Genomic DNA, 18,355 nt, shown 5'->3' with positions numbered 1-18,355 from the left:
AATCTTTACACATGACATTTTGAAAGCTATGAGGTAATGTACTTTTTGAACTCCTTCATCCTTCTCTCTCAAATATTGCGTTTCTTAGAACTGACAGAGGCACATGTGGCAGCCCAGGAGGGCAATAGCTGTCTTTGGGATGTCTGATGCTGAGGTGGTCTGTCGCTATCAGCTCCCATCTCATGTCATCCTGGACACCCTGCAACCTTGAGCCAATAAACCACATCTGACAGCAATACCGCCATTGACCAAATGTTGGCGGTATTGCACTTTTGTGCCACAGGGTCATTCCAGGCCACTGTGGGAGTCGCAGCAGGGATATCCCAGATGTCCTTCAGTCATGTGCTGAAGGTTGTTCTGCGGAAGTTCCTTTCGTGGCTCAGGCAATTCATCCATCTATGGGAAATCGTGGTTATTTGTTCTATTAGGTGCTTCACTAAGGCATGCAGCTATGTATGTAACTTAGAATCTCCACTAATATTCAAAAACATCAATACTGCAAACAAAATGATACATACACTTGCGCTTCCGTCTCTGCAAAATAAGATGATCACATAAACAGACCCCTTCTCCACAGAGAGATTTTCTCTTCTACATGGATCTTGTTTCACCTTCAAGCAGGGTTCATGTGTACATACAAAAAATATACAAGTGTATGTATCATTTTGTTTGCAGTATTGAAATTCATCCATCTGTCAATCGATGAGGAGTCCCCAGGGCCCATAACGCGGCAGTTAGCAAGCATAGCCGGCTTTACGCACGTCATAGGAGCAGTAGATGGGACACATGCAGCACTGATACCATCGGGTGAGAATGCTTCGATTTATTTGAATCACAAGCATTTCCTCTCAAAAAACGTTTAGGCTATATGTGACTCGTCTCTCCAGATTTGAGACCAGGCAGCTGTGTGGCCAGGAAGTACACATGACTCCTTTGCCTTCATGCAATCAGGGATGTGACAAAGATTGCAACAGAGGCAAGGGGGTGCAAGGACACATGATGACACGTGGCTATTCGGTACTAAATTATTTTTTGAACCTAAAAATACTTCATATAGGTAGTACTTAAAAATGTTAACATTCATGGCCTTAGTTTTATAGCTAAGTATACTGGCAGATTAACATGGAGCATTCCAATATTTTTCCCGTTAAATTTAAGTGTGCGGTTTAACTAGATATACCACCTGGGCATCTCCCCATAAAAAAAACTGTATAAACATTTCAAAAGGACCTACCCTCGTTATATTAAAAATATGGACCTCTTTTTATTATCTCATTTTAGTAACAACTATACAATACAAAGAACATTCTAGTGACTGACATACAATACAGATAGCATATTAATGCTGACTATACAATACAGAGTATTAAAGTAACATCTATATAATACATAAGCATTCTGGTCACCTATATACAATACAGAGAGCATTATATTGATCTATATACAATACAGAGAGTGTGTTAGTCACCACTGTACAATACAAGTATTCTAGTAATCTCTACATAGTGCTGAGAGCATTATCATCATCATCATTTATTTATATAGCGCCACTAATTCCGCAGCGCTGTACAGAGAACTCACTCACATCAGTCCCTGCCCCATTGGAGCTTACAGTCTAAATTCCCTAACATACATACACGCACACAGACACACAGACTAGGGTCAATTTATTAGCAGCCAATTAATCTACTCGTATGTTTTTGGCGTGTGGGAGGAAACCAGAGCACCCGGAGGAAACCCACGCAAACACGGGGAGAACATACAAACTCCACACAGATAAGGCCATAGTCGGGAATTGAACTCATGAGCCCAGTGCTGTGAGGCAGAAGTGCTAACCACTTAGCCATCGTGCTGCCCACATTGGTCATTATGATGACCAATATACAATACAGAGTGCATACTAGTGACCTATATACAATATGTGCCTTTATGTGACCACTATATAGACAACATTGTAATGACCTCCATAAAATGCAGACAGCATCCTATTAACCATCATAAAAATGCAGAGAGCATTATAGTGACCTCTATATAATACAGAGAGCATTCTAGTGATATGTATACAATACAGAAACCATTCTAGTGACTGATATAGAATATAAAGTAAAAATATTTTTTGACCTATATGCAATACAGATAGCATTCAACTGATCAATAAACAATACAGAGAGTATTCAAATGACCATTATTCAATACAGAGCGAGAGCATTCAATACAGAGAGCATTCTAGCATCACCTATAACATAAAGAGAATAAAGAGAACATTCTACTGGCTGATATAGAATACAAAGACCATTTTAGTGACCGCCATACAGAGAACCTTCTAGTGACCTCTATGCAATACAGACATGATTCCAGTGACTTACATAATACAAAGAACATTCTAAAGACCTCTCTAAAATATAGAGATCATTCTACTGAACACTATATAATACAGAGGGCATTCAAATGACCACTATACAAAGCAAAGAGCATTCTAGTGACTGATATAGAACACATAAAGTAGTCTTCTGACCACCAAACAATACATAGAGCATTCTATACAATACAGAGAGGATTCTAGTGACTGATATACAATACAGAGAGCATTCTAGTGATGATTATACAATACAGAGAACATTTTAACAATCTTTATACAATACAGAAATCATTATAATAACTTCTATACAATACACATAATATTACTATGACCCCTATATAACACAGCAAGAATACCCAGCTAGTTTTATCAAAGAATCACTCCATGCCGTTGCCATGCCGGTACCAATGCGCATTAGCTGCCCCCCATTCAGACACCACTCACACCCAATTCCTTATGATGGGGGGGAGGTGTTATCAGTGTCCCTGTCTTGTTCCTCTGTGAAAGAATATGGTGTGGTTCTACCCTGTGACATCACTGTGCAGTGCATGCTTATAGCCTATCACTGAACTGAAGAGCAGCAGCATAATGTGTCATCCCCTCCTCTGCCCACCTGTTCCACAAAGTAAGAAAGCGTAGTGGAGGGGAGGACACCTGAATTTATGACCCACTACTTGGACACACTTCACACCCTACAGTACAGTGTCTCCAGATCTCTGAACCAATAGGACTTTACGCTTCCATCCATAATGAAAACCTCAGTTTTATCACTATAGCTTATCTTAATGATATATCCCCCCCTTTACAAATTTCTTGATGCAACAGCTCTTAAATGTTGTGCCTTTTTCTTAATAATTCATTTGTATAGTTGCTTGATGAATGTTTTAACTTAAGAATCGGTTTGATGAACAAGTTTGAGAACTACTTTGAAACCATTTCCAGTATCTAAAAGTCCCATGGACCTCTTGCGTGCCTACATGAGTTGAATAGATGCCAGATGCAATTCTTCCCAAGGTGTTAAGGTAGTGGGAGTCTTAAACACCCAAGGGATGGAAATTGTTTTTCTCCTGACACATCTGTCTAAAAAGCAAGACATTCTTCAGAGTCTCAGAAGCCGATAACTGACCAAATCATTTTTAACTGCACCTAAAAGGACTATTCTGAATTGATGGCGAAGAGCCTCATCATTCCTTGAGATAGGTTGTCCGGTGATGAATTTCAAAAGAATAATCATCCCCTCACTCAACGTACATAGAGCAACAACAGCTGATCCTTCTTATCTGGAAGAAATTCTCCAATGTATTTAGATCTGTGTCACTGGATGGCATTGCCCATACTTAATAATGTGAAACCAACCTATTCCATAGGATAAGTGCAAGGACTCATGCTTAGGTATTCCTTGAAGGCTTGAGACCACTGATTCTTTTTGGAGACATGTAGCTGGGTTACCGGGTTCAGGTTGAGACTCAGGATGCAGAACATGAGGTAGTTCCTGTTTGGCGATGCTCTCATCACAGAGCAGATCAATCTTGTACAAGACGGGTAAGGAGTGAAGTTTTCTCCATAGAAGATAAGAAATCCAGCCTCCACAAATCTTTGCATCTCCACAGTTACCATCATTTTGATATGGTAGTCCATGAGCTTACTCATAATAATGGCCACACCAGTGCACATGATGTCACAGAACAACACTTCCATTGCAGCTTCATAAATATTTATTAGTATGTTTATAGCATATACAACTGATTCCAAATTAAACCATTAACTGACTGAGTTTGCCTTCAAGTGATGCTTCATAGTGGGAGAGCTGAATGATTGTTTATCAGCTGCGCCCAAAAATATATACATGAAATCAAAGAATAGCACCAAACATAAGCATGATTTCACAGAGGCGAATAATTCGTCCATATTATGACCATGTTTAAAATTATTTTTAGAGTAAAAATCTGGTATTGGAGCTGTTTAGTTAGGCTACATGGAACACAAGTGACATTGTACTAGTGCTCAATGTCAGACAGGAGTAGCAAGCAAGAAATAATCAGGTGTTACAGAGATAACAGGCTAGAGATTAGACATAATCATGAAATAAAGGCTAAATCTCACCTTGAAAGTTCGAAAAAGGACTTATTACCTGCTTAATTTTCAGGCTCTCTTTGTTTGTGTTAGTGATAAGTTCTATTTACTATACCTGTTCCACAGATAGTTGCATTTCCTTGATAAATGTTATGAACAGAAGGCGATAAATACAAGTAAACGGCAAACACTGTTCCATGTCAAAAAATTGTTAGCAATTTCCTTTTCTTATAATTAGTATATATTTACTATTGCCTTATGGATCTACCAAATAATTTTAGAATAACCTATAGACCAAGGCTTTACAAACAAATAATATAAAATCCAAATGTGACAGGATAGACCTCCTATGCCACCCTGTCCTTCTGTTGCTGGGGACCGTCTGGGCTTGCCTTGCCACCGTCCTTTTTCCCAAATGCGCCCACTAACAGTAGTTAGGAGGGGCTTTTGCAGCTGCCACCACTAGGCTGCTTCACCTGTACCTAGAACGCGTCCTTCTGGGTAACTCTCACTGCTAGGGTACCCCCTTGCGGGGCACCTGGCTGGTACACCTGACCTCTTGCCTTCAGATCAGGGTTGCTGTGGATGGCTACCCCTGGCCTACCACACTGGTAGCGGGCAGAGCAGTGGTACTCGATGCAGGGTTCCAACCTCAGAACAGCCACATAATGGATTAGATTTGTTCTAATGTGCAGGTTACAGGAATTACAGCAGGTAAGTAGTCGTCAAAGCAGGATCTTGAAGCAGTGATGATTTATTAGCTCAAGTGTCCTTATATGGACAGTTACACACTAGTTTAAGGTACTATTGATAACCAGAAAGTGCAGATGGTATAAAACTAATAAATGGTCAAACAATGCGCTTTTTATACAGATCTACACAGATACCATGGCAGGAGGTAATCCAGCCTCCTGCCCTCTAACCAATCCAGGTGATTCATGCAGCCTGCCCATACGTCAGCCTGGATGGGATTAACACCTTTTTTACATTGCTTCTAGCGGCACCACAAAGTCTAAGGTTTTCTATTAAATGTTTACCATCAGGATATAACATTTCTCTAATCTTGCTTTGAACGCAATTTAACTTGCAAAATTCACATTCATCTGTGATCACTTGCATAGGAAATCTACCAGCAAGTATAATTACCTCCTTCTATTTTTCAGAATCAACAGACGTTTTGGTCACTCAGAGTTTAAAAGGTCTAATTAACATGAACTTACCTGTCTCCAGACAGTTGTAAAACCCAACCATGACAAACTGTCTCAGAAGTAAATACATTTCCACACATACCAAAATAAAAAGATAAGTACATTTGCAATAATATACAGATGTGCAATGCACTCCTAATTAAAATAAATATCTACAGCGAGAATTTCTATGTGATCCAGACACAAATAACTTATTTATAAGTGATCCAACCACACCAAAGGTTACCAATGTTAAAAAACTTGTAATGAAAGCCCTGACTACTTAGGAGACTGATGATAATCATCAGCATGGATTTTGCTAGTGTTAATAAAAAGTTGTAAATAGATTCATAGAAACAAACAAACAAAAAAGATAGTTCCCAGCACTAGAGATCAAAACCTAGACTGTATTAGCATTTTTTTGTGGGGGATGAACAGCGTTGGGTTAATCCAGTGGTTCCCAAACTTTTGCAGTTCGCGGCACCCTTAGAGTCTCCAAATAATTATTGAGCAGTCCTGTTTTAGAAGTAGTTGGGTCAAAAAAATGTAATAAGTATTTAGGTCAGGACAGAAATACTTATTTAGTTGTATGCAAAAATGCCCCCTATGCATCCACTCTGCCCTCAGGCACTCTACCCCCTCTGCATCCAGGCACACTGCCCCCTCTGCATCCAGGCACACTGCCCCCTCTGCATCCAGGCACACTGCCCCTTCTGCATCCAGACACACTGCCACCTCTGCATCCAGACACACTGTCCCCCCTCCTCTGCCCTCTCTCACGATGTCCCCCTCCTCTGCCCTCTCTCACGGTGTCCCCCCCCCTCCTCTGCACTCTGTCACGCTGTCCCCTCCTCTGCCCTGTCATGCTGTCCCCTCCTCTGCCATGCTATCCCCCTCCTCTGCCCCTCTCACGCTGTGTCCCCCTTCCACGATGTCCCCCCTCCCCTGCCCCTCTCACGCTGTGTCCCCCTCCTCTGCACCGCTGTCACCCTCCTCTGCCCCGCTGTCTGCCCGCCGTCACACTCCTCTGCCTGCCCGCTATCACCCTCCTCTGCCCCGCTGTCTGCCCGCCGTCACACTCCTCTGCCCCTCTGACTACCCGCTGTCACCCTCCTCTGCCCCGCTGTCTGCCCGGTCACACTCCTCTGCCCCTCTGTCACCCTCCTCTGCCCCTCTGTCACCCTCCTCTGCCCCGCTGTCACACTCCTCTGCCCCTCTCTCTGCCCCGCTGTCACACTCCTCTGCCCACTGTCTGCCCCGCTGTCACACTCCCTCTCACTCCTCTGCCGCGAGCCAGCCATAGGAAAAAACATTGAGGATAGAGGGAGATGTGTGAGGTGTATAATACAGATTATATGAGGGATACTGAGCCTGAGGTGTATAAAGCAGCATCATATAATATAGACCAGCATCATATAATATAGACCAGCACAGTCACAGTGTGACCTTCTCAATATGGCGTCGGCGTCTGTTCAGATTATACAGATTATATGAGGGATAATGTGGAGGATAGAGAGGTGTAAAGTGTATAATACAGCTTATATGAGGGATAACGTGGAGGATAGAGGGAGAGGTGTATAATACAGATTATATGAGGGATAACATGGAGGATAGAGGAGAGGTGTGAGGTGTATAATACAGATTATATGAGGGATAATGTGGAGGATAGAGAGGTGTAAAGTGTATAATACAGATTATATGAGGGATAACGTGGAGGATAGAGGGAGAGGTGTGAGGTGTATAATACAGATTATATGAGGGATAATGTGGAGGATAGAGGAGAGGTGTGAGGTGTATAATACAGATTATATGAGGGATAACATGGAGGATAGAGGAGAGGTGTGAGGTGTATAATACAGATTATATGAGGGATAATGTGGAGGATAGAGAGAGAGGTGTAAAGTGTATAATACAGATTATATGAGGGATAACATGGAGGATAGAGGAGAGGTGTGAGGTGTATAATACAGATTATATGAGGGATAATGTGGAGGATAGAGAGGTGTAAAGTGTATAATACAGATTATATGAGGAATAATGTGGAGGATAGAGAGGTGTAAAGTGTATAATACAGATTATATGAGGGATAATGTGGAGGACAGAGAGGTGTAAAGTGTATAATACAGATTATATGAGGGATAATGTGGAGGATAGAGAGAGAGGTGTGAGGTGTATAATACAGATTATATGAGGGATAATGTGGAGGATAGAGAGGTGTAAAGTGTATAATACAGATTATATGAGGGATAATGTGGAGGATAGAGAGAGAGGTGTGAGGTGTATAATACAGATTATATGAGGGATAGCGTGGAGGATAGAGAGAGAGGTGTAAGGTGTATAATACAGATTATATGAGGGATAATGTGGAGGATAGAGGGAGATGTGTGAGGTGTATAATACAGATTATATGAGGGATAATGTGGAGGATAGAGAGAGAGGTGTGAGGTGTATAATACAGATTATATGAGGGATAGCGTGGAGGATAGAGAGAGAGGTGTAAGGTGTATAATACAGATTATATGAGGGATAATGTGGAGGATAGAGAGAGAGGTGTAAGGTGTATAATACAGATTATATGAGGGATAGCGTGGAGGATAGAGAGAGAGGTGTGAGGTGTATAATACAGATTATATGAGGGATAATGTGGAGGATAGAGAGGTGTGAGGTGTATAATACAGATTATATGAGGGATAGCGTGGAGGATAGAGAGAGAGGTGTAAGGTGTATAATACAGATTATATGAGGGATAATGTGGAGGATAGAGAGAGAGGTGTGAGGTGTATAATACAGATTATATGAGGGATAGCGTGGAGGATAGAGAGAGATGTAAGGTGTATAATACAGATTATATGAGGGATAATGTGGAGGATAGCGAGAGAGGTGTGAGGTGTATAATACAGATTATATGAGGGATAATGTGGAGGATAGAGAGAGAGGTGTGAGGTGTATAATACAGATTATATGAGGGATAGCGTGGAGGATAGAGAGAGAGGTGTAAGGTGTATAATACAGATTATATGAGGGATAATGTGGAGGATAGAGGGAGATGTGTGAGGTGTATAATACAGATTATATGAGGGATACTGAGCCTGAGGTGTATAAAGCAGCATCATATAATATAGAGCAGCATCATATAATATAGACCAGCACAGGCACAGTATGACCTTCTCAATATGGCGTCGGCGTCTGTTCATCCGGAAGTGCGTCATACAATACCGGAAGTACGGGAACGTTATCCAGGGCTGGTACGGTACAGATAACGGATTCGGAGGAAACGGAAGTGCTGAGGTGATGGGAGAACAGTATTTAGGGGGGTTCATGTCTGTGTGATCTCTTGGCGGGCTGTTCTCTGTATACAGATATAGGGGTGTATCCCTGTAGCTGTAGGTGGGGGCTGGTCCTTTCTGTATACACTATGGGTGGAGGTTGTACACCTAGGTGTGGGCTGAGCCACACTGTATACACTATAGGCGTGGTGTGAACCTTTATATCCAGGTGGGGGCTGTTCCTCTCTGTATACACTGTGGGTGGAGGGTGCACCTCTATATCTGTACCCCCAGGTGGGGGCTGTTCCTCTCTGTGTATACACTGTGGGTGGGGGCTGTACTCCTATATCTGTACCCCCAGGTGGGGGCTGGTCCTCTCTGTATACACCATGGGTGGAGGCTGTACCCCTATATCTGTGTTCCCAGGTGGGGGCTGTTCCTCTCTGTGTATACACTATGGGGGTGGCTGTACCCCTATATCTGTATTCCCAGGTTGGGGAGAACCCTCTCTGTGTATACACTATGGGGGTGGCTGTACCCCTATATCTGTATTCCCAGGTTGGGGCTGGTCCTCTCTGTATACACCATGGGTGGGGGCTGTACCCCTATATCTGTATTCCCAGGTGGGGGCTGTTCCTCTCTGTGTATACACTATGGGGGTGGCTGTACCCCTATATCTGTATTCCCAGGTTGGGGTGGACCCTCTCTATGTATACACTATGGGTGGGGGCTGTACTCCTATATCTGTATTCCCAGGTGAGGGCTGTTTCCACTATGTGGAGTGAGGTTGTTTCTGTAACATTTATTGGGGCCACATCTCGGTATGACCAGTCTCAGATATTCTCTCACCTATCTAAAAGCGAAGAATGTTCATCTCTGCCCTAAGTTCAGGTGTTAATAATCCTAATATAATACTATCTAGCAGTGAGATACAAGGTGACTTTGGTTATGACAGGTTACTATCTGGTTCTTCCCACCCACCAATCTCTAGTATCCGTGATTGTAATGTCTGTAACTATCTTATATGTTCACTATAAAGAATATCAAACCTGTGTTATGTTCACACTGTCCCTCTAGTCTCCTGTTATGACAGAATGTGGGAGAGTCTCTCTTACCCTCCCCTCCCAAATTGCTGGGGGTATCTCTCTTTAACACCCCTGCTATTGCCAGTAATTCACAATACTGTGTTCCTATAGATCATTGGCTTTTACCTGGCTATGCTTTTAGTATTCAACTACTAAAGAAGTGTATGTAAGAGTTTCCATGTTAAAGTGGTGTGTAAAGCCAATATAATATTTTATATGTGGATTCTTGAATACTATACATCAAATAACTGGAGGGTTTATATTGTTTCACCCCTCTGCAGCAAGCAGGTTTCCTTGTTAGGGGATTTGAGCAGGCAGTGTGTGACTTATAGACTAGTAGGAATGCATTGTCTAGATCAGTGATGGCTAACCTGTGACACTCCAGGTGTTGTGACACTACAAGTCCCAGCATGCTATGCCAGCTAACAGCTAGTTATCTACTGGCTAAGCATGCTGGGGCTTGTAGTGTCACAACACCTGGAGTGTCACAGGTTAGCCATCGCTGGTCTAGATTGTTGGATTCGTACACAGCCAGTGACCTGTGCAAGGACCACATGAGGTCACTGCCTTAAAGATGGTGGGAAGTACTTTGGCTCTCTGTGATGCATTGTAAGCTTCGGGCTGTGCCTTCCTACCTCTCTGTCTGTATTACTGTGTTTGTTCCCAATTGTAAAGCACTACGGAGTTTGCTGGCGCTTTATACATAAATGATGATGCATGTATAGCTGTATAATGCATATATTATATACACTGAATGAGCTTCATCTCATTGCAGGATTCTGTCTCGGCGGAGAATGGTTGGCTTCCTCCATAAATCCCAGGTAATGCATCTTATTTGGGTTCATTGGGAGAAGTAACACTGAACCCATCCTATGTACCAAAGCTTTATGTGTTTATTAATATGGAAAATGAATCCACAATGCTTAAGATTAAAAAGAATTAATAATAATAAGTGTTCTCCCCAGCATTTATTTCCTAGGTGCTCCACTCGGCTGTTTTTATTTGCCACCTGGCTCTTGGAGCCCAGCAGAGTTCTATTATAATAGGACAAACAATTGTTTCTTCTATCATAACAGGTACTATGTGAGCTCTACAGCCAGCAGTGTGTGTTTTAGACCACAGATTACCAGTCTGACCAGTCCTGGCAGGTGTGGGCAATAACCACAAGCATTTTTCATTATGATTGCAAAGTATTTCAACTGCCCTCACTCGGCTACTTCTTAATACCACTCGGCTATTTCTTAATACCACCCGGCTGGCAAAATTTTCTGGGGAGGACACTGAAAAATGACCTTCATAGATATTATACAATAGTTTCTTGTTGCATAAAAAAGACTGTTGTTTTCGACAAAAATCTGAATAAAATTTATTTAAAAAAAAAAAAAGAGTAAACAGCACAAAATTGGTACACTCTCGAACAATCAGATTTCTAATTGCTAGGAGAGCATGAATACACTGGAACACTGCTCAATATGAAATTGAATCTCAAAAGTGAACATCTCTTAGATTTAAAGGACTTTTTAAACATATTTCAGGAGCTCACAGGCTCCTTTCTCCTTTGATGTCGGAAGCAAGTCTACATATGCAAATGAGTTTTACTACCCTCTTTTCAAAACACAATTCAACTCAGGGATTCTTTGTACTGACCTAACTTCTTACCAGAATGTCCTACAAAGATTACGTTCACTTACATACCGAACATGGCTCCTGTAACCCTAATATTTTGAGAAAATGTAAAGTTTTCTGGATCCTTATTTCATAATCATTATCATCATTTTCCTTCATTCACACTTATCCCAGCTGCTCAGCCTCCTGTCACCCAGTTGAATTGTCCTGAGATAAAGAATGTGATGGGGTCTGTTGTTGGATATTATTAATGATATTGATATAATCGTAAAGAAAGGTTCCGAGAGGATTTAGCTTTTACTACCCGTGTCATAAATTTGTATCAGGCACTCATCTGTAGCTTAGAACACACATATGTGTATCTTTATGCATAAGCACATGGATTACCCAGTTTGTTTATTAATTTACTATGTTTGTCCCCAATTGTAAAGCGCTACGGAATATGTTGGCGCTATATAAATAAATGATGATGATAGACTACAAGAATTTAGAGACAATCAATGAAATAAGTCATTTTGTCTCGTTAAACCTTGTTGTTTAGCTGTGCATTTCCTAACACTTTGTGACAGGAACCATTTAGTGTAGGAAAGCACAACGTGCTTTCCCTTAGTGTTAATACTAAGATATAGTTGGTATGAATACAAACTAGCTACATATGGGCTAATAAGTCAGTTGATTTTTTAAAAAAACAACAAACCATAACCCTATTGGTCTTAGGCTAGATGAGAGCCAGGCCAGAATTGTGTCATAAACTGTGCTTCACTGACCAGCAGCCTAACACAGGTGCTAAGAAATTACTGTCACATAATTTTTTAAAAAGCACAGATGCACAGATCTGAAGCACAAATTACAATGAGATGAGGTTCAAATTAGGAGGATGAGAGTTGTAGCAGCTGATCTATCTGGAGATGTAAGAAGAAAGATGGTTATCTCTTGTGTCATTCAACTGTGCATTCCCTTACACGTTGTGAGAAAAACACTTGGGGAGGGATCCGGGTCAATACGATGTCTGTGGAACAGTCAGCAGAGACTCATCTACGTGGTGTTCAGGCTGAAATATTTTTCATTGCTCCCCATAGAAGTGCGGCAATTACTTACCGTAACGGTGGGTAAGGTGCGCAGCCGGACATTGTTTAGCGACGCTTCGCATTGATTCAAATATTCCCTTTAGTGTAGAAAAACTGCCAAAGTCTCCCCTTAAAGTGAAACATATTAATAACATGTATCTCCCATAGTAATAACCACCCATGTAACTATCATACTAATTATATACCATGCCAGTAATAGCCACCTATGTATCTCTCATGCCAGTAATAGTCTCCTATGTAACTCTCATGCCAGTAATAGCCTCCTATATAACTCTCATGCCAGTAATAGCCTCCTATATATCTCTCATGCCAGTAATAGCCTCCTATATATCTCTCATGCCAGTAATAGCCTCCTATGTATCTCTCATGCCAGTAATAGCCTCCTATGTATCTCTCATGCCAGTAATAGCCTCCTATGTAACTCTCATGCCAGTAATAGCCTCGTATGTATCTCTCATGCCAGTAATAGCCTCCTATATATCTCTCATGCCAGTAATAGCCTCCTATGTAACTCTCATGCCAGTAATAGCCTCCTATGTAACTCTCATGCCAGTAATAGCCTCGTATGTATCTCTCATGCCAGTAATAGCCTCGTATGTATCTCTCATGCCAGTAATAGCCTCCTATGTAACTCTCATGCTAGTAATAGCCTCGTATGTAACTCTCATGCTAGTAATAGCCACCTATGTATCTCTCATGCCAGTAATAGCCTCCTATATATCTCTCATGCCAGTAATAGCCTCCTATGTATCTCTCATGCCAGTAATAGCCTCCTATATATCTCTCATGCCAGTAATAGCCTCCTATGTATCTCTCATGCCAGTAATAGCCTCGTATGTATCTCTCATGCCAGTAATAGCCTCCTATGTAACACTCTCGCCAGTAATAGTCTCCTATGTACCTCTCACACTAGTAATAGCCTCCTATGTATCTCATGCTAGTAATAGCCACCTATGTATCTCTCATGCCAGTAATAGCCTCGTATGTATCTCTCATGCCAGTAATAGCCTCGTATGTATCTCTCATGCCAGTAATAGCCTCCTATGTATCTCTCATGCTAGTAATAGCCTCCTATATATCTCTCATGCCAGTAATAGCCTCGTATGTATCTCTCATGCCAGTAATAGCCTCCTATGTATCTCATGCTAGTAATAGCCACCTATGTATCTCTCATGCCAGTAATAGCCTCGTATGTATCTCTCATGCCAGTAATAGCCTCGTATGTATCTCTCATGCCAGTAATAGCCTCCTATGTATCTCTCATGCTAGTAATAGCCTCCTATATATCTCTCATGCCAGTAATAGCCTCGTATGTATCTCTCATGCCAGTAATAGCCTCCTATGTATCTCTCATGCCAGTAATAGCCTCCTATGTATCTCTCATGCTAGTAATAGCCACCTATGTATCTCATGCTAGTAATAGCCTCCTATATATCTCTCATGCCAGTAATAGCCTCCTATATATCTCTCATGCCAGTAATAGCCTCGTATGTATCTCTCATGCCAGTAATAGCCTCCTATGTATCTCTCATGCCAGTAATAGCCTCCTATGTATCTCTCATGCCAGTAATAGCCACCTATGTATCTCTCATGCCAGTAATAGCCTCCTATGTATCTCTCATGTTAGTAATAGCCACCTATGTATCTCTCATGCCAGTAATAGCCACCTATATATCTCTCATGCCAGTAATAGCCTCCTATGTATCTCTCATGCCAGTAATAGCCTCCTATGTATCTCTCATGCCAGTAATAGCCTCCTATGTATCTCTCATGCCAGTAATAGCCACCTATATATCTCTCATGCCAGTAATAGCCTCGTATGTATCTCTCATGCCAGTAATAGCCTCCTATGTATCTCATGCTAGTAATAGCCACCTATGTATCTCTCATGCCAGTAATAGCCTCGTATGTATCTCTCATGCCAGTAATAGCCTCGTATGTATCTCTCATGCCAGTAATAGCCTCCTATGTATCTCTCATGCCAGTAATAGCCTCCTATGTATCTCTCATGCTAGTAATAGCCACCTATGTATCTCATGCTAGTAATAGCCTCCTATATATCTCTCATGCCAGTAATAGCCTCCTATATATCTCTCATGCCAGTAATAGCCTCGTATGTATCTCTCATGCCAGTAATAGCCTCCTATGTATCTCTCATGCTAGTAATAGCCACCTATGTATCTCTCATGCCAGTAATAGCCACCTATATATCTCTCATGCCAGTAATAGCCTTGTATGTATCTCTCATGCCAGTAATAGCCTCGTATGTATCTCTCATGCCAGTAATAGCCTCGTATGTATCTCTCATGCCAGTAATAGCCTCGTATGTATCTCTCATGCCAGTAATAGCCTCGTATGTATCTCTCATGCTAGTAATAGCCTCCTATGTATCTCTCATGCTAGTAATAGCCACCTATGTATCTCTCATGCCAGTAATAGCCACCTATGTATCTCTCATGCCAGTAATAGCCTCCTATGTAACTCTCATGCCAGTAATAGCCACCTATGTATCTCTCATGCCAGTAATAGCCTCCTATGTATCTCTCATGCCAGTAATAGCCACCTATGTAACACTCATGCCAGTAATAGTCTCCTATATATCTCTCATGCTAGTAATAGCCACCTATGTATTTTTCATGCCAGTAATAGCCTCCTATGTAACTCTCATGCTAGTAATAGTCTCCTATGTACCTCTCATGCTAGTAATAGCCACCTATATATCTCTCATGCCAGTAATAGCCACCTATGTAACTCTCATACTAGTAATAGCCTCCTATGTATCTCTCATGCCAGTAATAGCCTCCTATGTAACTCTCATGCTAGTAATAGCCTCCTATGTATCTCTCATGTCAGTAATAGCCTCGTATGTATCTCTCATGCCAGTAATAGCCTCGTATGTATCTCTCATGCCAGTAATAGCCACCTATGTATCGCTCATGCCAGTAATAGCCTCGTATGTATCTCTCATGCCAGTAATAGCCTCCTATGTATCTCATGCTAGTAATAGCCACCTATGTATCTCATGCCAGTAATAGCCTCCTATGTAACTCTCATGCTAGTAATAGCCTCCTATGTATCTCTCATGCCAGTAATAGCCTCCTATGTATCTCTCATGCTAGTAATAGCCTCCTATGTATCTCTCATGCCAGTAATAGCCACCTATGTATCGCTCATGCCAGTAATAGCCTCGTATGTATCTCTCATGCCAGAAATAGCCTCCTATGTATCTCATGCTAGTAATAGCCACCTATGTATCTCATGCCAGTAATAGCCTCCTATGTATCTCTCATGCCAGTAATAGCCTCGTATGTATCTCTCATGCCAGTAATAGCCACCTATGTATCTCTCATGCCAGTAATAGCCTCGTATGTATCTCTCATGCCAGTAATAGCCACCTATGTATCTCTCATGCCAGTAATAGCCTCCTATGTATCTCTCATGCCAGTAATAGCCACCTATGTATCTCTCATGCCAGTAATAGCCTCGTATGTATCTCTCATGCCAGTAATAGCCTCGTATGTATCTCTCATGCCAGTAATAGCCTCGTATGTATCTCTCATGCTAGTAATAGCCTCGTATGTATCTCTCATGCTAGTAATAGCCACCTATGTATCTCATGCTAGTAATAGCCACCTATGTATCTCATGCTAGTAATAGCCACCTATGTATCTCATGCTAGTAATAGCCACCTATGTATCTCTCATGCCAGTAATAGCCTCCTATGTATCTCTCATGCTAGTAATAGCCTCCTATATATCTCTCATGCCAGTAATAGCCTCCTATAAATCTCTCATGCCAGTAATAGCCTCCTATATATATCTCATGCCAGTAATAGCCACCTATGTATCTCTCATGCCAGTAATAGCCTCCTATGTATCTCTCATGCCAGTAATAGTCTCCTATGTATCTCTCATGCTAGTAATAGCCACCTATGTATCTCTCATGCCAGTAATAGTCTCCTATATATCTCTCATGCCAGTAATAGCCACCTATGTATCTCTCATGCCAGTAATAGCCTCCTATGTAACTCTCATGCTAGTAATAGTCTCCTATGTATCTCTCATGCTAGTAATAGCCACCTATGTATTTTTCATGCCAGTAATAGCCTCCTATGTAACTCTCATGCTAGTAATAGTCTCCTATGTATCTCTCATGCCAGTAATAGCCTCCTATGTATCTCTCATGCCAGTAATAGCCTCCTATGTATCTCTCATGCCAGTAATAGCCTCCTATATATATCTCATGCCAGTAATAGCCTCCTATGTATCTCTCATGCCAGTAATAGCCACCTATGTATCTCTCATGCCAGTAATAGCCACCTATGTATCTCTCATGCCAGTAATAGCCACCTATGTATCTCTCATGCCAGTAATAGCCACCTATGTATCTCTCATGCCAGTAATAGCCTCCTATATATCTCTTATGCCAGTAATAGCCTCCTATGTATCTCTCATGCCAGTAATAGCCTCCTATGTAACTCTCATGCCAGTAATAGCCTCCTATGTATCTCTCATGCCAGTAATAGCCTCCTATATATCTCTCATGCCAGTAATAGCCTCCTATATATATCTCATGCCAGTAATAGCCTCCTATGTATCTCTCATGCCAGTAATAGCCACCTATGTATCTCTCATGCCAGTAATAGCCTCCTATATATCTCTCATGCCAGTAATAGCCTCTTATGTAACTCTCATGCCAGTAATAGTCTCCTATGTAACTCTCATGCCAGTAATAGTCTCCTATGTAACTCTCATGCCAGTAATAGTCTCCTATGTAACTCTCATGCTAGTAATAGCCTCCTATGTATCTCTCATGCTAGTAATAGCCACCTATGTATCTCTCATGCTAGTAATAGTCTCCTATATATCTCTCATGCCAGTAATAGCCACCTATGTATCTCTCATGCCAGTAATAGCCTCCTATGTAACTCTCATGCTAGTAATAGTCTCCTATATATCTCTCATGCTAGTAATAGCCACCTATGTATTTTTCATGCCAGTAATAGCCACCTATGTATCTCTCATGCCAGTAATAGCCTCCTATGTATCTCTCATGCCAGTAATAGCCACCTATGTATCTCTCATGCTAGTAATAGTCTCCTATATATCTCTCATGCCAGTAATAGCCACCTATGTATCTCTCATGCCAGTAATAGCCTCCTATGTATCTCTCATGCTAGTAATAGTCTCCTATGTATCTCTCATGCCAGTAATAGCCACCTATGTATCTCTCATGCCAGTAATAGCCTCCTATGTAACTCTCATGCTAGTAATAGTCTCCTATATATCTCTCATGCCAGTAATAGCCACCTATGTATTTTTCATGCCAGTAATAGCCACCTATGTATCTCTCATGCCAGTAATAGCCTCCTATGTATCTCTCATGCCAGTAATAGCCTCCTATGTATCTCTCATGCTAGTAATAGCCACCTATGTATCTTTCATGCTAGTAATAGTCTCCTATGTATCTCTCATGCCAGTAATAGCCACCTATGTATCTCTCATGCCAGTAATAGCCTCCTATGTAACTCTCATGCCAGTAATAGCCTCCTATGTAACTCTCATGCCAGTAATAGCCTCCTATATATCTCTCATGCTAGTAATAGTCTCCTATGTAACTCTCATGCCAGTAATAGCCACCTATGTATCTCTCATGCTAGTAATAGCCTCCT

General features: G+C 41.5%; 2 protein-coding genes across 8 annotated transcripts in view; one reads left to right on the top strand and one right to left on the bottom strand.

Moving 5' to 3' along the window:
• Window positions 1–8,936, bottom strand: part of LOC142140681 (uncharacterized) — a 17,465-nt gene extending 8,529 nt beyond the window's left edge. Inside the window, exon 1 of one of the 3 annotated variants that reach the window (XM_075198459.1) lies at window positions 8,836–8,936. The gene's annotated coding sequence lies outside the window, so the exon portion shown is untranslated. Of the gene's footprint in view, window positions 1–7,065; window positions 7,095–8,783 lie in introns of those variants that run through there. The other 2 variants (XM_075198458.1, XM_075198456.1) reach the window with 2 other exon arrangements.
• The window catches only part of APBB1 (amyloid beta precursor protein binding family B member 1), a 22,879-nt gene continuing 13,350 nt past the window's right edge, over window positions 8,827–18,355 (top strand). For 3 of the 5 annotated variants that reach the window (XM_075198450.1, XM_075198449.1, XM_075198453.1), the window contains exons 1-2: window positions 8,845–8,907; window positions 10,746–10,791. Coding sequence is in view for 2 of the 5 variants with exons in the window: in XM_075198451.1 (XP_075054552.1) it covers window positions 10,765–10,791 (27 nt within the window). In the remaining 3 variants the exon portion in view is untranslated. Of the gene's footprint in view, window positions 8,908–8,930; window positions 9,115–10,745; window positions 10,792–18,355 lie in introns of those variants that run through there. The other 2 variants (XM_075198451.1, XM_075198452.1) reach the window with 2 other exon arrangements.

The sequence above is a fragment of the Mixophyes fleayi genome, chromosome 2, assembly GCF_038048845.1.
Source record: "Mixophyes fleayi isolate aMixFle1 chromosome 2, aMixFle1.hap1, whole genome shotgun sequence".
NCBI classification, from domain to species: domain Eukaryota; kingdom Metazoa; phylum Chordata; class Amphibia; order Anura; family Limnodynastidae; genus Mixophyes; species Mixophyes fleayi.
Note: the sequence above shows the minus strand (reverse complement) of the source record. Positions and strands in the feature narration are given on the sequence as shown.